The sequence below is a fragment of the Sus scrofa genome, chromosome 6 (assembly GCF_054392235.1).
Source record: "Sus scrofa isolate SSC_HxYL_T2T_F1_AM1 chromosome 6, Sscrofa_HxYL_maternal_Yorkshire_Landrace_v2.0, whole genome shotgun sequence".
NCBI classification, from domain to species: Eukaryota; Metazoa; Chordata; class Mammalia; order Artiodactyla; family Suidae; genus Sus; species Sus scrofa.
Window position 1 is genome coordinate 100,305,610 of NC_139388.1, and position 20,344 is coordinate 100,325,953.

The following is a 20,344-nucleotide window of genomic DNA, read 5'->3' on the forward strand; positions in this document are numbered from 1 at the left end:
TGGGAACCTCCATATGCCACAGGTGCAGCCCTAAAAAGCAAAAAAGCAGAGAAAAATGACACCAAGGGTAAGAAACTACTTTTTATTTTAAACAACTTCATAAAATTATTTTCACACACCCCTACTTCTTGCCTTTCATCCTCTTTTATTTGAAAAATAGGTTTTGAGAAAGATGAAGGAAAAAACAGGATAAACTTAGCATCACTAATAAGGTGCTTCCCTCAAACACAGCTAATCATTTCCTCAAACTGGCATCCTGCAGAACAGTCATGCAAAGTGTTGCTAGGTTCTCACAAGGTGAGGGAGTGCGGGCTAAGACATCCATGCTCAAATAGTGTGGGAAACAGTAGCTTAAGGATAGTTTTCTCAGTGTAACAGGAATTCTCAGAGACCTTAATATTCTAATGTGGGTTTATCTCCAAGAGGAGAAAAGGGATCTCCTAAGCTTTTTGAGCAACCAGTCTTTTTCACAGAATACATCAGACGTAGTTTGGAATGTGCTGGTAAGAATTTTTGAGACAAAAGTTAGAAAGCCTGATACAGTATTTTTCCTCCCATTCTTTCTAATGCCAGCAATAGCTAGGATCCAGACCACTCATCCCATTAAGAAAGGACAGGTCATCAAGGATGGAATGGAAAGAATCCACTACATTTTTCTTTAACCCTCCTTCCCCCATCTGAATTCAGCAATACCATTTGGGTGCTACTTCCCTCCTGCCTTCTTTTGCGACAGAGCAACTAATTCATCACCTGAGGAGACTGCTACCGAGGCAAGACGGTGGGCTGGTCTAATAATAGCTAAGATGCCACAGAAGGCAACATACTCAATGGGACGGGCAGCCTCAAGGAATCAGGTGGACACATTCTCCAAGCAATACTTTCCCAAGCCCTAGTCAAATCACCAGCACAACTGAGAATACCTCAGGCCTGGGTATTGGCCTCCTGGCTTGAGATGTGGCTAAATTTTCCTGAGAAAGGCATCTGACTTACAATCTATCCCACTGGTTTCCTTTGTTCAGTCTCTTCCAGGGCTGGATGCAGTTCTGCCACCGATCTGCAGTAAACTCCTGAGCCCCAAGTTTGACCACATCAAAGGGTTGTAAAACAATCTCTGTGGTTATTAGCTAATTAAACTTGCATTCAACACCGTATGCAGATAGGATGAGACAAAGGATAAGATTCGTATCTTAGTTCTTTCCGAGCAGGGCATGTTAGATGAAGACAAGGGAGAAGGATTAGTTGCTGGCTGGATCTGAGCTCGGGTTTGGGCACGTAGGAAACTGGCTTGGAAGTGTGAGGAGGGGTTTCCTGAGCTCTAGTGCCAATTACAAGGGCTTCACTCAAGGAAGGGTATGATGTGGGCATAAAACCATTCTTCAGGCAGTTGAAGATGGTCCCCTTCTAGACCAAGGAACACCAGCCGTCCTGCCTTGTCCATTTCCCTTAGCCCAAGACGGTCCTGCAGAGAGAAAGGCCGTAATCAGGAGGCTTAATGAAAAGTTTCACAGTAAAATCATAAATCAATCATTTTGATATATTCTCAAAATGCAATCTTTTCTCTGAGTATTAAAATTCAGATGTAGGAATTCCCCTCGTGGCTCAGCGGAAATAAATCTGACTAGCATCCATAAGGACGCAGGTTTGGTACCTGGCCTTGCCCAGTGAGTTAAAGATCCAGCTTTGCAATGGCTATGCTGTTGGCCGGTGGCTACAGCTCTGATTTGACCCCTAGTCTGGGAACCTCCATATGCTGAGGGTGCAGCCCTAAAAAAGAAAAAAAAAAATTAAAAAAATAAAATTCAGGTGTATTGTTGAAAATGCTAAAAAAGGATACTTCCCTCCAAACATTAAAAATGTATTTGTAATTGAAGTGTTCTGTACAAAGTTATATTCTGCTTTCTGAAAAGTTTCCCAAAGCTTCTGGAGGACCACGTAGGGGTAGACCTGGGCAAGCCACAGACAAAAACTGCCCTGGAATGTCAGGTTATGTAGGACTGAACCAAAAACGGGAGAACATTAGTTAGATAACTTAAAATATATCCAACCTTCAGATAACAAAACTCAGCCACTTTCATAGCCTGCAGTTGAAAAAGACATTACGCACAGCCAGGGTGCTGTAGAACAAATACAGTTGAGAAGAGAAGGTGCAATGGTGCCAGAATGTTGCTTCTGCTGTAGCTGCCTTAGGTTTGAGTTTTATGAGATGTTCTTAGTTGTAATTTGCAAACTCTAGCTTCCCTTTCCCTTTACCTCACCAAAGATGGGGTGCCAGATGCAGGAGAAAAGTCAAGAGGTGACAACTGGCTTCTGAAATTACTTGGAGGAATTCCAGTAGGTGAGTGGTTCAGATGTAGCACTTGTGCATGGGGGAGAGCATCTCCCATATACACTGCTTAAGAGTGTGGAGGGCCCTGGAACTGCAGGTGGTGAAACGCTGCCACTTCTACTTGAGAAACAGGACCTACTGCTGAGCAAAAAAGTCACAGCCCTGTTCCTCCTAGTCTCCTGCAGGAGGAGCTCCCTTGTCAGTGCCTGGTTTAAAAATAGGACTTCCGCATTTATTGTTTTAAAGTAACAGCCCTAAAAAAAAAAAAAAAAAAAAAAAAAGTAATAGCCCTCTCTGTTTTTCCCATGTGTCGAGGGCTTCTTGGATTTGTAGTGGACTGTCCCTCAGCAGAGAAAGCCAGTTCTAAACCTTGTTATCAGAAGGAAGGAGTTAGATATGTGCCTTGTACATGCCAGAAAACCACGAGGTTCAAGTCCTTCAACCTTCAGGACAGAGACTTTGGTAAACTAGGGCTTGATACGCTAATGCCACAATCAGCAGCCTAACAAGCCTCTCCCAGATCAGACCCAAGTCAGACGCCTCCTGAGCACCTGCTGTGCTGGGGTGCACAGGACCAGGTTTATCACCAAAGCACTAGCAGCTTCTGCAACCAGGAGCCCCAAAGGATGGCACCTTTCTCCCCGGTTACCTGTGTGTACAGGGTACTCTCCTGTAAGGGAATGGTTTCCTTGGCTTGGCCACTTCTGTAAAATCCAAACCACTGCAGGAGAGGAGGAAGAAATGAGGTCAGATCAGACACATGGCACACACTGCCAAACTGATTCAAGGCTGGCTAGTAGCTAAGACTGTCAACAAACTAAACACCCTGATGCTGCAGCAAAGGAGGGAAAATGGAGCATGTCTTGAGTCACCTCTTTTTAAGGAGGGACCCCGAGGAATGAGTTCATCATTCCGAAGAGCTCTCCAACTCCCCAGAATTGCTGCTTCCTACAATTATTTGGCACCTACTCTGACAAATCCTTGTGCTGAATTCTAGACATTCAAAGATGAAAATGTATACAGTCCCTGTTTTCAAGAAGCTCTAGTCTAATGCACAGAAATAACTCATTGCTTGGCATGGGGGTCAGCTAACTCTTCTGTAAAGACCAGGCACAAAATATTTTAGGCTTAAACACATGGTTGCAATTACTAAATGCTGCCCTGTAACGCAAAAGCAGACACACACAATATTTTTTAAATGAATATGTCTGCATTCTAACAAAACTTTATTTACAGACATTGAAATTTGAATTTCATGTTAACTCAGACATCACCAAGTATTCTTTTGACTTTCTTCTACCATTTAAAAATGTAAAAACCATTTTTAGTTCGTGGGCCATACAAAAGCAGGTGGCAGGCTGGATCTGGCCCACAGGCTGTAGTTTGCTAGTTTCTGGGGCTCTGACACAATGTGATGAATGCTGAAAAAACAAAGGACGATTATTCTTTAAAAGAGGGAGCAGGATTTCCCACTGTGATGCAATAGGATTGGCAGTCTCTTGGGAGCACTGGGATGCAGGTTCGATTCCCAGCCTGGCATAGTGGGTTAAGGATATGGCATTGCCACAGCTGTGGGGCTGGTCCCCACTGCAGTTCAGATATGATCCCTGGCCAGGGAACTCCATATGCCAAGGGGCAGTAAAAATAAATAATTAAATAAAGGAAGGAAGGAAGCAGGGGAGGAAAGGGAAAGAGGGGAAAAAGAAAAGAAGGGAGGAAGGGAGGAGGGGAGGGAAGCGGGAAAAGGAGGGAGGGAGGGAGGGAGGAAGGAAGGAAGGAAGGAAGGAAGGAAGGAAGGAAGGAAAGAAAAAAAAAGAGGGAGCAAATTCTGCTTGGAGTAGGTGTAGCACCCTGGATGGAGGAAGAGACATTTGAGATTGGCCTTGACAGCTGAATAGGAGCTTGTCAGCTGAAAAAGCCCAGGGAAGGGATTTTAGAGACTGAAAAGCATGAACAAAGATGCACAAAAGGAGTTCCCGTCGTGGCTCAGTGGTTAATGAATCCCACTAGGAACCATTAGGCTGCCGGTTCGATCCCTGGCCTTGCTCAGTGGGTTAACAATCCGATGTTGCCGTGAGCTATGGTATAGGTCGCAGACGAGGCTCGGATCCCACGTTGCTGTGGCTGTGGTGAAGGCCGGGGGCTACAGCTCCAATTCGACCCCTAGCCTGGGAACTTCCATATGCCACAGGAGCAGCCCTAGAAATGGAAAAAAAAAAAAAAGACACACAAAAGAAAAAGCACATGCCAGGCTCAGGGCACTTCGAGTAGTACAATGTGATTTGATCAGAGGGTATGAAGAGGTCCTGAAATGAGATTAGGTTGGAAAGAAGCCAGGTCATGGCAGGCCTTGAATATGAACCTCAAGGATTTATACAGACTGGACTGGTGGTTGTGAACCTTTTTTGGATCAGATTTCTGAAAATCTGATAAAAAATTATAGACCCTCCCTCAGAGAATGCAACTATAGTTGACCGTTGAATAACACAGATTTGAACTGCTCAGGTCCACTTATACTCACATTTTTTTCAATAGTGTGGATGCTGAGGAGCCAAATCTAAGTTACATAAAAATTTTTTCTGTGCAGAGGGTCGGCATCCCTAACCCCTGTGTAGTTCAAGAGTTAATCGTACACAAGTTTGCATACAATTCTGGGCAGTGGAGGTTACAACCCTCAGTGTCCTACTGACAAACCTCAAGCAAAGAGCCCCTGCTCTACAAACAGGTCAGCGCAGGCAGCTGTGTTTTAATGCTACTGATTCCTCCCCTCTCCTTGAATCATGTGGCCTGAACTGTGTCTCACCTCAGAATCTACGGGGTCCACAATGGAATCATTGAGAAATTTCACCATCACAAACTTCTTCAGGGCCATCAGGTTCTTCTTGTAGGACTCGTTGATACTCTGGAGGACAGGCCAGCAGTCAGTACCTCGGAGACATTGCATTAGGTTCCAGCAGGGGAATTAAAGTCTTTCAGTGCTCTCGTCTCCCTGGCCCTTCTCCATGGTAATGGGCTGCTTTTCTAGCTTCCTGCCCAGAATATGCCTGGTCCAGCCTTTTCTTACCATCCCATCTGACTGACAAAGCCCCCACCAACCATGGCATACAGATGCCACCTTGAATCTGTCACTGCATTCCACAGGCCTCCATTGCAAAGGTTAAAAGTTTCTAGCCAGAGAAAAGCCATGGCAAAATAAGAAACTGCAAATTCTGGGAGTTCCCGTTGTGGCTCAGTGGAAAAGAATCTGACTGGGATCCATGAGGATGCGGATTAGATCCTTGGTCTCATTCAGTGGGTTAAGGATCTGGAGTTGCCGTGAGCTGTGGTATAGGTCGCAGGTGTGGTTGGGATCTGGTGCTGCTGTGGCTGTGGCATAGGCCAGCAGCTGTAGCTCCGATTTGACCCCTAGCCTGGGAACCTCCAGGTGCTGCAGGTATGGCCCTAAAAAGACAAAAAAAAAAAGAAAAGAAAGAAAAGAAACTGCAAATTCTGGAGCTCCCAATGTGCCACAGTGGGTTAAGAATCTGACTGCAAAAGTTCCCACTGTTGCTTAGCGGTAATGAATCCAATCAGTATCCATAAGGATGCGGGTTCAATCCCTGGCCTCAATCAGCGGGTTAAGGATCCAACGTTGCCATGAGCTGTGGTGCAGGTCAAAGACGCAGCTCAGATCTGGTGTTACTGTGACTATGGCGCAGGCAGCAGCTGTAGTTCCAATTAGACCCCTAGCCTGGGAACTTCCATATGCTGCGGGTTCAGCCCTAAAAAGGAAAAAATAAATAAAAATAAAAATCCGACTGCAGCTGCTCAAGTCACTGTGGAGACGAAGGTTTGTTCCCTGGCCTAGGAACTTCCTTATGCACGGGTGTGGCGAAAAAGGAAAAAAAGAAAGGAAACTTTGAATTCTGAGTGGTTCTGCTATACTATTTTGTTCCTACTCCATACTCCTTCAAATTTTGTTTTTGATTTTATAAAACCTCCAGATAAGCCCATATATATTGAGCCATCTAGTCTACCAGAATCTCTCCAAACTGTGCTCATCTTTAGGACACACTCTGTCCCTTCTACAGTCTCTCTTCTAAGTAAATAAATGGCTCTTCTGAGAAAATATGACCCCAAAGGGATCCACCGGGAAGGCAGCAGGGCAAGTTCCAGGTAAGCCAGCGAGCAACTTACTGAGCTCACCCCGCTGCTTTAACCCCAGCAAAGGGTAAGAAACTAAGGGAAGAAAGCCGAAGGAATCCAGCCTTCCCGAAAAGAACTAAATCTCATGAACCACCTCCCAAGAAACAAAACTTCTGGTTTCTTGGAGTCTGCCTGGGGTATCTGGGATTAGCAGTTATTGCTAATCTGTTTATAATGCCCCAAACAGAAAAATGAATGCACGACTATGGTAGCCCAGGTTGGGTGCTTACTCTCTCCTGATTAATATCTGCCAGGAAAATGCTGTGGTTGCGGTAAACATCCTCCTTTATGGGGTCATGCCAGTATTCCGCTTGCACCAGGCTGCAGGAGAAAAAGAAAGACAGGTGACTGGGTCAGTCAGCATGCCCAGGGAAGGCTCCTGTGCACAGGCCATAGGGACTCAACAGAGCCTTCTGTTCCCTCTGCCTGATCCCTTTTTTCTTAATACGTCCTGTGCTCCTCCTTCTCATCCTTGAGAACCCAATTTAAATAAATATCTTTTCTTCGGGAGTTCCCGTTGTGGCTCAGCAGTCATGAACCCGACTAGTATCTGTGAGGATGCGGGTTTGATCCCTGGCTTTGCTCCATGGGTTAAGGATCCGGTGTTGCCATGAGCTGTGGTTAGATTGCAGACCCAGATCGGATCCTGTTGCTGTGGCCGAAATGTTGACCAGAAGCTACAGCTTTGATTCGACCCCAGCCTTGGAACTTCCATATGCTGCGAGTGCAGCCCTAAAAAGAAAAAGAAAAAAAAAATTCTTCAAAGGCCACTCTATCCAAAGTAGACACTTCTAGTGATTGAGGATCTGGCCTTGTCACTGCTGTAGTGCGGGTTAGATCCCTGGCCCAAGAACTTCCAAATGCCACAGGCATGGCCAAAAAAAAAAAAACGAAAGACAAGAATTATGCACCTGGAAGACCCAAAGGATAGATATTATGATATTAGATGATCCCAAATCTCGTTATCATTCAGAATGCTCCAGAACTACTGAATCCAAATTTCTAAGGATGGAGCCCTGGAATTCATTTTTAATGAATTTCCCAGGGGGTTGATGTATAATTTTAGTTTAGAAACAACTGAAGGAAAACATATTCTGCAAAGTAATTCCAAATATTTTTAAAAACCCAAACACATTTGAGTAGCTGAGGACATGCATGTGGGATGCTAAGCCTTCCTGTTGTCCTGCTGGCGACATAAAAAAAGTCTGTCTGCCAAATATTAATAGTAATTCCTTGGACTTAGTACTCGCTAAAGGATTTTTTGTTGTTTTTTAAAGATGAGATTTATTGTTGTACTTACTTTCTTCTTATATAGAAAAATGTCCTTTTCCTTAAATTAATATTAGTTTTATGTTTACAATAAAATGAAGCAGATGATATAGAGTATATTTTTACAAATATCTGTAAAACTATTTTATAAAAATATTTCAGGAGTTCCTGTCATGGCTCAGAAGAAATGAATCTGACTAGTATCCATAAGGACACAGGTTCGATCCCTGGCTCGTTCAGTGGGTTAAGGATCTGGTGTTGCCATGAGCTGTGGTGTGGGTAGCAGACGTGGCTTGGATCCCGCATTGCTGTGGCTGTGGTGTAGGCCGGCAGCTGTATTTGACCCCCAGCCTGGGAACCTCCATGTGTTGCAGGTGTGGCCCTAAGAAGACAAAAAAAAAAAAAAAAATTTTGATTTGAGTATCAATAGCAACTACCTCTAGAATCATGGTTAGCATGAAAGTCAGCATGTTTTCACGCAGTGACAGTTCTGTATCCTTCTCAGTTAACCATACATACCGTTCTTGTATAGCTTTGTTGTAAGCCCCAGCATTCAGAGTTTTTCTGATAAAGTCACAGATGTGAGAGCTCTCTCCTGGGCACCGAGGGAATCCAAAAACACCTAGAGTAGTAGAAGACAAATATCCCTGCCTTAGATAATCATGTACTGAATATCTACTATGTGCAGGGCATTGTGAGAAACAAAAACCAGAGCTAGACCCCGATCTCATTCACTTATTCCTCAAGAACATAATGTATTCAGAATTTTGAGGAGTTCCCGTTGTGGCGAAGCAGAAACGAATCCAACTAGGAACCATGAGGTTGCGGGTTTAATACCTGGCCTTGCTCAGTGGGTTAAGGATCCGACGTTGCCATGAGCTATGGTGTAGGTTGCAGACAGGGCTTGGATCTGGAGTTGCTATGGCTCTGGCGTAGGCCAGTAGCAACAGCTCCGATTAGACCCCTAGCCTGGGAACCTCCATATGCCAAGGGTACGGCCCTAAAAGGACAAAAGACCATAAAAAAAGAATTTTGAAAAATGTATTAAGAATACTATAACCAGGAGTTCCCGTCATGGCGCAGTGGTTAACGAATCCGACTAGGAACCATGAGGTTGTGGGTTCGGTCCCTGCCCTTGCTCAGTGGGTTGACGATCCAGCGTTGCTGTGAGCTGTGGTGTAGGTTGCAGACGCGGCTCGGATCCCGCGTTGCTGTAGCTCTGGCATAGGCTGGTGGCTACAGCTCCCATTGGACCCCTAGCCTGGGAACCTCCATATGCCGCGGGAGCAGCCCAAGAAATAGCAAAAAGACAAAAAAAAAAAAAAAAAAAAAAAAAAAACTATAACCAGCTTCCACCTGGTACTCCCACACTCTTCTGCCTCAGGACCTTTGAACCTGCTGGTCTCTGGAGAATGTACTTTTTTTTTTTTTTTTTTTTTTTTTTTGCCATTTCTTGGGCCACTCCTGCAGCATATTGAGGTTCCCAGGCTAGTGGTCGAATTGGAGCTGTAGCCGCCGGACTACACCAGAGCCACAGCAACATGGGATCTGAGCTATGTCTGCGACCTACACCACAGCTCACGGCAATGCCGAATCCTTAACCCACTGAGCAAGGTCAGGGATCGAACCCGAAACCTCATGGTTCCTAGTCAGATTCATTAACCACTTCGCCACGATGGGAACTTCTGGAGAATGTACTTCTTTTCTTACTGCTTCAATGGCTGGCCTCCTTCTCATCTCTTGAGTCTTAGCTTAGAGAAGTCACATCTGAGTACCCTAACTCAAGCAATGCCCAATCCCATTTCCTTCCTTGCCCCTAGTTAGACTTGCATCCTCATCATCCTCATCAATAATAATGCGGGGGAGGGGCATACCCGACATACCAGTTCTAAGCATATATTGTCAATAAATCATTTAATCCTAACAACCACCCTGTGGAGTAGAAATCATTATTTGCACCATATTACAGATGGGGAACTTTCAAACAGAGAGTTTAGACACCTTGTCTATGGTTAGACAGTAAGTCACCAAGCCAGGATATAACCTGGACAGTTGAGCTCCAAAGCCCACACCTTTCACCAATACTACCACAATTCTTTTTTTTTTTTTTTTCTTCTTTTCTTTTTATGGCTATACCTATAGCATATAGAAGTTCCCAGGCTAGGGGTTGAATCGGAGCTGTGGCTGCTGGCCTACAGCACAGCCACAGCAACACAGGATCTGAGCCACATCTGGGACCTACGCCACAGCTTACGGCAACACTGGATCCTTAACCCACTGAGGTTGCAGGTTCCATCCCTGGCCTCATTCATGCACACTATATCAGGTTGGTAACCCACTGAGCCATGACGGGAACTCATTTTTCTTTATCATAGTTACCACTATCTGAATTTATTTTCTTTGTTTACTGTTTCATGTCTATTCTCCCTCTGCTAGAATGGAAATTTCATGAAGGCAGAAACCTTGTCTGTCTTGTTTCGAGGTTTTCAATAAATATTTGTAGAATCAGGAGTTCCCATCTTGGCTCATTGGAAATGAATCTGACTAGGAACCATGAGGTTGCAGGTTTGACCCCTGGCCTCAATCAGTGGGTTAAGAATCTGGCATTGCCGTGAACTGTGGTATAGGTTGAAGACACAACTCAGATCCCGAGTTGCTGTGGCTGTGGTGTAGGCTGGCAGCTACAGCTCCAATTCAACCCCCAGCCTGGGAACCTCCACATGCCGCAGGTACAGTCCTAAAAAGCAAAAGATTGAAAAAAAAATTTTTTATAGAATCAATGAATGAATGATAAAGCTGTTTTTATCAACTTGCATTTGAAATTGTTTGAAATTGTGTACTTTTAAAAAGCATTTTCCTACCTAGTATTTCATTCCATCCTCTGAAAAAGTCCTGTAAGATCAGCAGGGTCTTATTTTATTTATTTTTGTCCTTTTAGTGCCACACCCAAAGCATATGGAAGTTCCCAGGCTAGGGGTCAAATCAGAGCTGCAGCTGCTAGCCTACACCACAGCCACAGCAACTCGGGATCCGAGCCACATCTTCGACCTACACACAGCTCATGACAACAGGGGATCCTTAGCCCACCGAGCGAAGCCAGGGATCAAACCCAAGTCCTCAGGGACACTAGTCGGGTTTGTTACCACTGAGCCAAGATGAGAACTCTGGGGGGGTCTTATTTTAGTTTCCCTCATCCACGAAGGGCACCTAAGATACCAAACTACCTGCCCTTCAGTAACAGTTAACTGGGTAGATCCAGCTTCCTGATTATAAGGAGCATCCCCTACACTATACCAACCAATAGCTGCATCCATCAGAACACAAATAAAGTTCTCTTTTTTTTTGTCTTTTTCTAGGGCCGAACCCACGGCACATGGAGGTTCCCAGGCTGGGGGTCCAATCGGAGCTGTAGCCGCCGGCCTATGCCAGAGCCAAAGCAACACTGGATCCAAGCCACGTCTGCCACCTACACCACAGCTCACAGCAACGCCAGATCCTTAACCCACTGATCGAGGCCAGGGATCGAACCGGCAACCTCATGGTTCCTAGTCGGATTTGTGAACCACTGAGCCACGACAGGAACTCCCATAACACAGATAAAGTTCTATCCCAAAGACACATCTTCCCCCAAAGAACATCATTCTGTTTAAATAGCAAACCTTTTGTGGTTTTTTTTTTTTTGAAGGATTTAATCTTTCCTGTTAATTTTATAGACCAAAAAAAGGCTAGACACTATTCTCTGCCTCAGTCTAAATTCAATAGGACATCACCCTATTTTCCGTATCAGAAAACAGGAAAGGTTGCTGGACTTTCCTAACTCCTGAACCACCATCTGCTGCAACCCATCTCACCTCCAGGAAATCATGTCAATTAAATTGGAAAGAAATTTATAAATGGTCATCTAATGATTCACCTGTGTTGCAGGCCTCTGGAATCCTATTTCTTCATCATTGCTGGCTAGTTTGTTATAAACTAGAAAAACAGGATTTTTGCAAGGATGGCTGACTTCTTGTACAAATAGAGCTGACAGAATTTTTTTAGGTAAAGAGGACCGAGTTACCTTGATGTTGTCCCCCAATTGAGATGAGATTGATCATGGGAGGTATGGGGCATCTCTGAGCCACTGCCCTCCTGGGAGGAAAAAAAAGGATTATCAGTTCCAGCTGTCAGAGGAAATGCATCATCAAGAATCAACTTCCCAGATTAAAGTACTTAATCCTTTGTGGTTTCCCAAAGCCACAGTTTCAGGATTTTCCTCTGATACGGCAAAACTCAAAACTTTATTCTTTCACAGAAAATAAATTAAGCTCCATAGAGCTTCTGACATGGGGACTTTTTTTTTTTGCTTTTTGGGGCTACAGGTGCAGCATATGGAGGTTCCCAGGCTAGGGATCGAATCAGAGTTACAGCTGCCCGCCACAGCCACAGCAATGCAAGATCCTAGCCGTGTCTTTGATCTACACCACAGCTCCTGGCAACGCCAGGTCCTTAATCCACTAAGCGAGGCCAGGGATCAAACCCACATCCTCATCGATACTAGTTGGGTTTGTTGCCACTAAGTCACAATGGGAACTCCCGACGTGGGGACATTTTAGAATAGTTTCCTGTCCAAGATAGATTCCAAAAAAACTGGAAGAGTGGATCTCTCTGAGTCAAAGGAACAAAATATCAATTCCATGTAAGGGGTATGACATAACAGAAAGGGACTTACAGAAATTGGCCGCCCTGGGAGAATCCCATAGCATTGTAGCCTTGCTGTAACTTAGGATCCTTAGCAAGAATCTGACACACTGTTGTTACTTGGGAGTTGACATTCAAAAAGAAGCTGTTCTCCACATCCTGAAAAAGGAGCCACAGAGGGGTAAAAGGATTTTAGCCACAGAGTGGTAAAAGCCACTCAAGAATTAAAGTATCACTGTATGATTTGCTGCTAAAAACACAAGGTTAAGCGTTTTAATAGTATATCCCATGAAATCAGTTAGCAAACCTTCAAAGGAAGAGAGCTATGAAGGACCTCACCTCTACCAGGGTCTTCCCAATCTCTAAAGATAAGACGTAAATTCCAGGTATTTTCTTCTCGACCATTTTCTTAATAGCACCCATGCTTAAGGGATTACAACAGCTGTCTCCTAGACAACAAAGACAAGCATGGAAACTCATGAGCAAAAACAACATTATTTTTTAAAAAACTTTTGTGCTGCAAAGGGCATTACTGAAAATGTGAAAACATACAGGGAGTTCCCACTGAGGCTCAGTGGATTACAAACTCAACTAGGATCCATGAGGATGAGGGTTCAATCCCTGGCCTCGATCAGTGGGTTAAGAATCCAGCGTTGCCATGAGCTGTGGTGTAGGTCGCAGACAGCTTGGATCTGGCTTTGCTGTGGCTGTGGTGTAGGCCAGCAGCTGCAGCTCTGATTCAACCCCTAGCCCGGGAACTTCCTTGGAAAAAAAAAAAAAAAGAAAACATACAGAATGGGAGAATACATTTGCAAAACCCATATACCTGATAAAGGTTTAATATCTGGAATATTCAAAGAACTCTAACAACTCAACAAGATGATAATCTAACTAAAATGGGGAAAGAAACTGGACAGACATCTCTCCAAAGAAGATATACAAATTGCCAACAAGGACATGAAAAGTTGATCAACATCAGTGGCTACTAAGGAAATGAACATCAAAATCATGAGATACCACTGCACACTGACTAGGATGGGTTTATTTTTTTAATTTAAAAAATGGAAAATAAGAAGTATTGGCACGAATGTTGAGAAATAGGAACGCTTTATAGTGCTGGTGGAAATGTAACATGATGCAATCACTGTGAAAACAGTTTGATGGTTCCTCAAAAAGTTAAACATATAATGACCATAAGACCTTGTGATTTCACATCTAGATATACATGCAAGAGAAATGAAAACATTCCCCCACAAAAACTCATACATGAATTTATTTATTTATTTTTTGCTGCACCCACAGCATATGAAATCAAATCCCATGCCACAGCAGTGACAATGCCAAACCCTTAACCCAATAAGCCACCAAAATTCCACATATATGAATGTTTAAAGAAGTATTATTTATAATTGACAAAAGGTAGAAAATACCCAAAGGTCCATCAGTGGTTGAATGGACAAACAAATTGTTGTACATACATACAATGGAGTATTATTCCGCCATAAAAAGAACAAAGCAGGAGTTCCTATGGTGGCACAGCAGTAACGAACCTGACTAATATCCATGAAAACATGGGTTCGACGCCTGGCCTTGCTCAGTGGGTTAAGGATCCGGTGTTGCTATGAGCTGTGGTGTAGGTCTCAGATGCAGCTCAGATCCTGCATTGATGTGGCCTTGCTGTAGGCTGGCAGGTGCAGCTCTGATTCGACCCCTAGCCTGGGAAATTTCCATGTGCCATAGGTGCAGCCCTAAAAAGACCAAAACAACAACAACAAAAAAAGAACAAAGCATTGACACATGCAGCATTGTGGATGAACCTTGAAAACATTACTATAAGTGAAATAAGCCAGGAACAATAGGTCACATATTGCATAATTCCTTTTATATGATATACCCAGAAGAGGCAAATCCATAGTGACAGAAAGCAGACGGAACACTTCCTGGGGGTGATGGGAACAGGGAATGAAGAGCGATTACTTAAGTGGGACATGCGTCTTCTGGAGTGATGAAAATGTTTTGAAACTAGAGAGAAGTGGTAGTTGCACAATGTGACTATACTAAATGCTATTAGTTGAAATATTTTAATATGGTTAATATATGAATTTCACCTCAAAAAAAGAGAACATTTTTTTGCTCAACTCAGGTTTATCAAATAACAAAAACTTCAACAGCCCATACAACAAAATTGGGACACCAAATTCACCACTTAAAATAACCAGAGGTGAGGGGCTCCCATCGTGGTGCAGCGGAAACGAATCTGACTACGAACCATGTGGTTGCAAGGGGTTTGATCCCTGGCCTCACTTAGTGAGTTAAGGATCTGTGGCTGTGGCTGTGGCTGTGGTGTAGGCCAGCAGCTGTAGCTCTGATTTGACCCCTAACCTGGGAACCTCCACATGCTGCGGATGCGGCCCTAAAAAGCAAAAAAATAAAATAAAAAATAACCAGAGGTGTATTCACCCCTTCCTTATCACCTAGAACATTTGGGGTTGTCGACTAAAAAAATACAATCTGAAACTTGAGAGTTAAGTTTTATTGGGGGTGAGATTAGGACTTAAGCCCAGAGATGGCATCTCAGGTAGCTCCAAGGAGGGGAGAAGCTAGGAAATACTGGTTTTTGCAACAAAGGGGAGGTAGTACGAACAAAAGATTTACAGATAACCAGACTTACAGAAAACTCCTTTCTATGGGAAGACCTAGAGATGTGGGCTTACTGGAATCATTCCTTTGATGTTTTCCCGAGTTCCCTCAGGGCTCACTGGCCCACCCTTTGGAGTGGCTGTTCTCACAGATGACCATGACATCTTTTGTTTTGCCCACTAACTACAGCCCAGGAGGCAATATTTCAGGTAACTCTGAAATAAATACTGCCCCAAAGCAGAAAGGAGGAAATACCAAGGTGTAAGTCACAAAGGTGAAGGGGGAAAATGCACACATTTCGCAGAAGTTTGCTGCTTTGTGGTCTCACAAAGGTGACTACTAGTCACAGACATTAGTCATCATTGATGGATTTTAGTGTTTTCCTAGATATGAGGAAATGCAGAATTGCTATCACACATAAATCTTCTAAAAATACCTACCTATCTGAAGACCTGTTCGTCCAGTTTTCCCAGAGCACAGAGGGCCTCACTGCTGGTCTCCAGCCTGAGCTCTGCTCATGGGGTGCTGTGGGTTGGCAGCTGCAGTGGCTCATGTTTTACTCCATGTAGAAGCTGATGGCAGGTGCCAAACTTCAGTTCCCAGGATTAACAGACCCAAAAGCACTTTGGAATCGGATTTCTCTTTAGGGCCCAGGCTAGGGTAAGACAAGTAAAGCACCCAGGACACAATTTGAGAAGGTGCTCATGCTCAGGTCCATGCAAGTGCTGACCTTGAGCTTACATTCTGCACACTCAAAGCTTCCTTGTGTCATCCTAGTCCCAGCTCTGCCTTTTTTTTTTTTTTTTTTCCTTCCCTGTTTCAAGAAACTAGAACTAAGAACAGGAAGAAACGTGACTGGCCACTGGGTAGGAGAAGTGGGCTTAAATCATTTTCCGCTTTGAACTTAATCATCCATTTTCAACCTGACACTAAGCTTAAGAATCTGTTGGGTCTTGTCTGTTTGTTTGCTGCTTTTTAGGGCCGAACCCAAGGCATATGGAAGTTCCCAGGCCAGGGGTCAAATCGGAGCCATGGCCTACTGGCCTACACTACAGCCACAGCAACTTGGGATCTGAACTGCATCTGCCGCCTACACCACAGCTCATGGAAATGCTGGGTCCTTAACCCACTGAGTGAGGCCAGGGATCGAACCTGCAACCTCACAGATCCTAGTCATGTTCATTAACCACTGAGCCACGAAGGGAACTCCAAGAATCTGTTTTTACTTTTATTTATTTATTTGCTTTTTTTTTTCTTTTTAGGGCTACACCCTCAGCACATGGAGGTTCCCAGGCTAGGGGTCTAATCAGAGCTACAGCTGCCAGCCTACACCACAGCCAGAGCAACATCAGATCCGAGCCGCAGCTCATGGCAATGCCGGATCCTTAACCCACTGAGCAAGGCCAGGGATCGAACCCCCAACCTCATAGTTCCTGGTCGGATTCGTTTCCACTGCACCACAACAGGAACTCCCCAAGAATCTGTTTTTAAAGAATGAAAAGGCCTTGAACATCTATTTCTCACACTGAACTACAACTGTGGGTTATAGAACTGCCTCCCCTATGGACTGACTGTGCCCTGGGAGGGCCTGGGTCTCTCCTGTTCTCTTTTAACTCCACTGCAGTAGTCCCAGGGCCTGGCACAGAGACTTCAAAGAGCTGTCTTTACTTAGTGACTCTAATTCCTCTCTGGCCTTTTCTCTAACCCATTCCAATTAGACTCTCACTCTCACCACTCCCTTAAAAGTGCTTTGTCAAGGTCATTAGTGGTCTTCCTAATGCTAAATCCAAGAACCCCAGCTACACAGCAGCAGGGGAAGGCAAACTCCCTGGCAGTGAAGGGCTCCCTCAGATCGCAGGCAGATAAAGGAAAACAGTCTGCTCTGTTAGACTTTTAGAAACCAGTGATTTAACCGGTGCCTCAGTTTCTTTGGAAACTGGAAGTCTCATTTTTAAGGTCTGTAGACCAACAGAAACACAGTTTTCTCAGCATTTCTCAGGGCCACTGGATACAAATTTCTCAACTTTCCAGTACCCAAAGTAATGAAACAACCGAGGCAGAAATGGCCAGACTTCTGAGCCAAACAAGGCAAAAAAGTTCGATGACAAGTGGCTACAGAATCTCCTGCTATTTGAGGCTTTGATACCACATTCAACCAGAAACTCTCAAGGCCTCCAGCACCAGATCACTATTAATTCCATTATCAGCCTTCTACTCTTCCTAAGACTAATCTCTTCTTTGTTAAGAAGTACCCTTCGGTTTCCCCAAAGGTAGGGGGTTAATCATGACCTAGCCAAACTGATACTAAAAACAAAACAAAAAAAAACCCTCTACCTAACCTTGGCTCAAATGGCTACTCTCCCAAAAAAGCAAAACCTCAAACAGTGTCTCACATTTTGAGAAACCAGTTTGGAGAGGGAGGTTTGCTGCAGGAAAGAACAACAAAAGGCGAGTTTGCTTCCCTCACTTTCGAGTTTTACTACATCTTCCCCAAATGACAAAACTTAAGTCATAAAAATAAATTCTACCCTTGGAGTTCCCATTGTGGCGGTGCAGAAACAAATCCCACTAGGAACCATGAGTTTGTGGGTTTGATTCCTGGCCTTGCTCAGTGGGTTAAGGATTTGGCGTTGCCATGAGCTGTGGTGTTGGTCGAAGACTTGGCTTGGATCCTGCGTTGTAGTGGCTGTTGGTGTAGGCTGGCAGCTGTAGCTCTAACTCAACCCCTAGCCTGGGAACTTCCATATGCCTCAGGCACAGCCTTAAAAAGTAAAAAAAAAAAAATTATTGCAAAAGCTTCCTCACTTTTTCCCTGTAGAGGTCCATGACCCCTACAATCTAGCAACTGGAGTGCTTTTTTTTTTTTTTTTTTCCTTTTTAGGGCTGCACCCGTGGCATGTGGAGGTTCCCAGGCTAGGGGTCAAATAGGAGCTGTAGCTGCCAGCCTACACCACAGCCACTGCAACACAGGATCCAAGCCTCATCTGTGACCTACACCCACTCACGGCAACACCAGATCCTTAACCCACTGAGCAAGGCCAGGGATCACACCTGCGTTCTCATAGATGCTGGTCAGAATCATTAACCACTGAGCCATGACGGAAGCCCCGCAACTAGAGTGCTTTTATTTATTTTTATTTATTTTTATTTCATAATGATTTTTATTTTTTCCATTATAGAGTGTTTTTAAAAGGCAAATCACATGAGGATGCAGGTTCAATCCCTGGTCTTGCTCAGTGGGTTAAGGATCTGGCATTGCTGTGAGCTGTGGTGTAGGTCACAGACATGCCTCGGATCTGTTGTGGCTGTGGCACAGGCCCGAAGCTGTAGCTCCGATTAGACTGCCAGCCTGGGAACCTCCATGTGCGGTGGGTGCGGCCCTAAAAAAAAGACAGAAGACATAAATAAATAAATAAATAATAAAAGGCAAATCAGACCATGTCACTCATCTGCTCAAAACCCCCGCAATAACTTTCCATCTCATTCTAGCCAAAGTTCCTACAGTTGCCTTAGCAGGCCCAACATCAGCAGGCTACCTCCCATACCCCCTCCTACCCCTGAACTAAACCTCTCTTTTTCTTCTCCTTGCTTACTTAGTTCCTGCTACAATGATCGGAATGCTGTTCCTTGAACATACCTGCATACCAGACATATTTCCTCAGAGCTTTTGCATTTTCTGTTCCTTTGGTCAGATATCCACATGGCATCTTCCCTAATGGATTTCAGGTCTTTGTTCAGATATCACTTTCTCAGTGAATCCTTTCCTGACTTTGCTCTATAAAACTGCAAGTCCCCATTTCCAGTCCCTATCCACCTCCCTGCTTTATTTTTCTCCATTGCACTCATCACCATTTGACATACATGTTTTTCTTATGTATTTATAGTCTGTTTCTCCCACTGAAAAGTTCTTTTTATTTTTTTCATTACTCAATGAATTTATTGCATTTATAGTTGGACAATGATCATCACAATCCAGTTTTATAGTATTTCCATCCCACATCCCCAGCGCATCCCCCCACCCCCCGCCTCTCTCCTTTGGAAAGGAAAGTAAGTTCTTAAAGAGCAAAGAATTTAGTATGTTTATTTTACTGCTGTATCCTCAGTATCCAGTAGGTGCTCAATAACGATGTGTTAAATGTAAGTGCCTAACAAATCTTTGTTCAATGTGTGGATGAACGCAAGGATAGATGCCGCGGTCATGAAGCCACAGCCCAGCCCTCCTGAGCAAGCGTCATATGCGGCACCCTGACGCCACTACCGTGGGCATTAAACCACACCACCGCGTAAAACCCTGCCGCAGTGCATAGCCCTCTGTAAGTGCTCACCAAAAGACAGCTCTTTCTCCATCTCCCTTTCCAATACAGAGCAACCCCCAAATCCTAAAACGTAGCACCAGCCAGGTGCTATGAGACCACAGTCCTCGCCCTCCACCCTCGCACTTTGCAGACGCGAACCTAGGCTAGGAGAGAGAGTCGCCAAACCCATTTAGCCCTCTTCTCCCTCCCTCCCCCACTCACCCATCCCATGCCAGATCACGAGCGGCAGCGGCGCTGGAGGGTCGACATGCCCCAACGCCAAGGCTAAGCAGGACCCCGGCAGGAAAGCAAGAGCCAAGAGCCACAAGGAGCTGGCCGACGCCATCTTGATCGATCACATGATCGCCCCCCTCCTCGCCCGGATCTGGAGTAGGCGGCCCGGCCCGCACCCTCCACACCTCCTCGGGGGAAGCTAGGCGTGAACTCTGGCTTCTTACCCCAGTAGACCGCCAATCACCAGGAATCAAGTTAGTTTTATTTGTTTACTCCGCGCTTACTAGGCATCAAACACTATTTTAAGTGGTGTAAGGCTGTTAACTGATTTAATCCTCATACAAGACGGAATACACGTCTCATTTTACAGATTAGGACACTGAGGCACTGAGGATTTGGGTTAGAAATCAAGGTCACAGAGATAGGAAATTGTTGGATCCAAAGCTGTTGCTCCTTGGGGAGTGTCTGTTGTGGCTCAGCATAAAGGAACCCAACTAGTATCTATGAAGTTGTGTGGAATCCCTGGCCCTCGCTCAGTGGATTAAGGATCCAGCACAGCCATGAGCTGTGGTGTAGGTCTCAGATTCAGCTTGGATCTGGTGTGATTGTGGCCAGACAGCTGCAGCTCCAATTCCACCCCTGGCCTCGGAACTTACATGTGCCATAGGTGTGGCCCTAAAAAGCAAAGCAAAAAAAAAAAAAAAAAAAAAGCCCC

The 20,344-nt window shown here is 44.6% G+C and overlaps 1 protein-coding gene across 1 annotated transcript; it reads right to left on the bottom strand.

Moving 5' to 3' along the window:
* Positions 1–68: 68 nt before the first annotated feature.
* PPT1 (palmitoyl-protein thioesterase 1) lies at positions 69–19,760 on the bottom strand. Its single transcript, XM_003127823.5, has 9 exons — positions 19,618–19,760; positions 12,800–12,909; positions 12,492–12,619; positions 11,841–11,911; positions 8,300–8,402; positions 6,742–6,832; positions 5,130–5,228; positions 2,976–3,047; positions 69–1,459 (listed from the first exon to the last, which is right to left on the bottom strand). Exons 1-9 carry the CDS (start codon positions 19,739–19,741, stop codon positions 1,337–1,339), a joined length of 921 nt encoding a protein of 306 aa, XP_003127871.2. The 5' UTR covers positions 19,742–19,760; the 3' UTR covers positions 69–1,336.
* Positions 19,761–20,344: the final 584 nt, after the last annotated feature.

Coding starts and splice junctions, on each gene's coding strand:
- PPT1 (XM_003127823.5), bottom strand. CDS start 19,741: ATGGCGTCGGCCAGCTCCTTGTGGCTCTTGGCTCTTGCTTTCCTGCCG. Junction 12,620..12,799: donor TTGGGAAGACCCTGGTAGAG/GTGAGGTCCTTC, acceptor CTCCTTTTTCAG/GATGTGGAGAACAGCTTCTT. Junction 5,229..6,741: donor CAGATATTAATCAGGAGAGA/GTAAGCACCCAA, acceptor CCTGTCCTCCAG/AGTATCAACGAGTCCTACAA.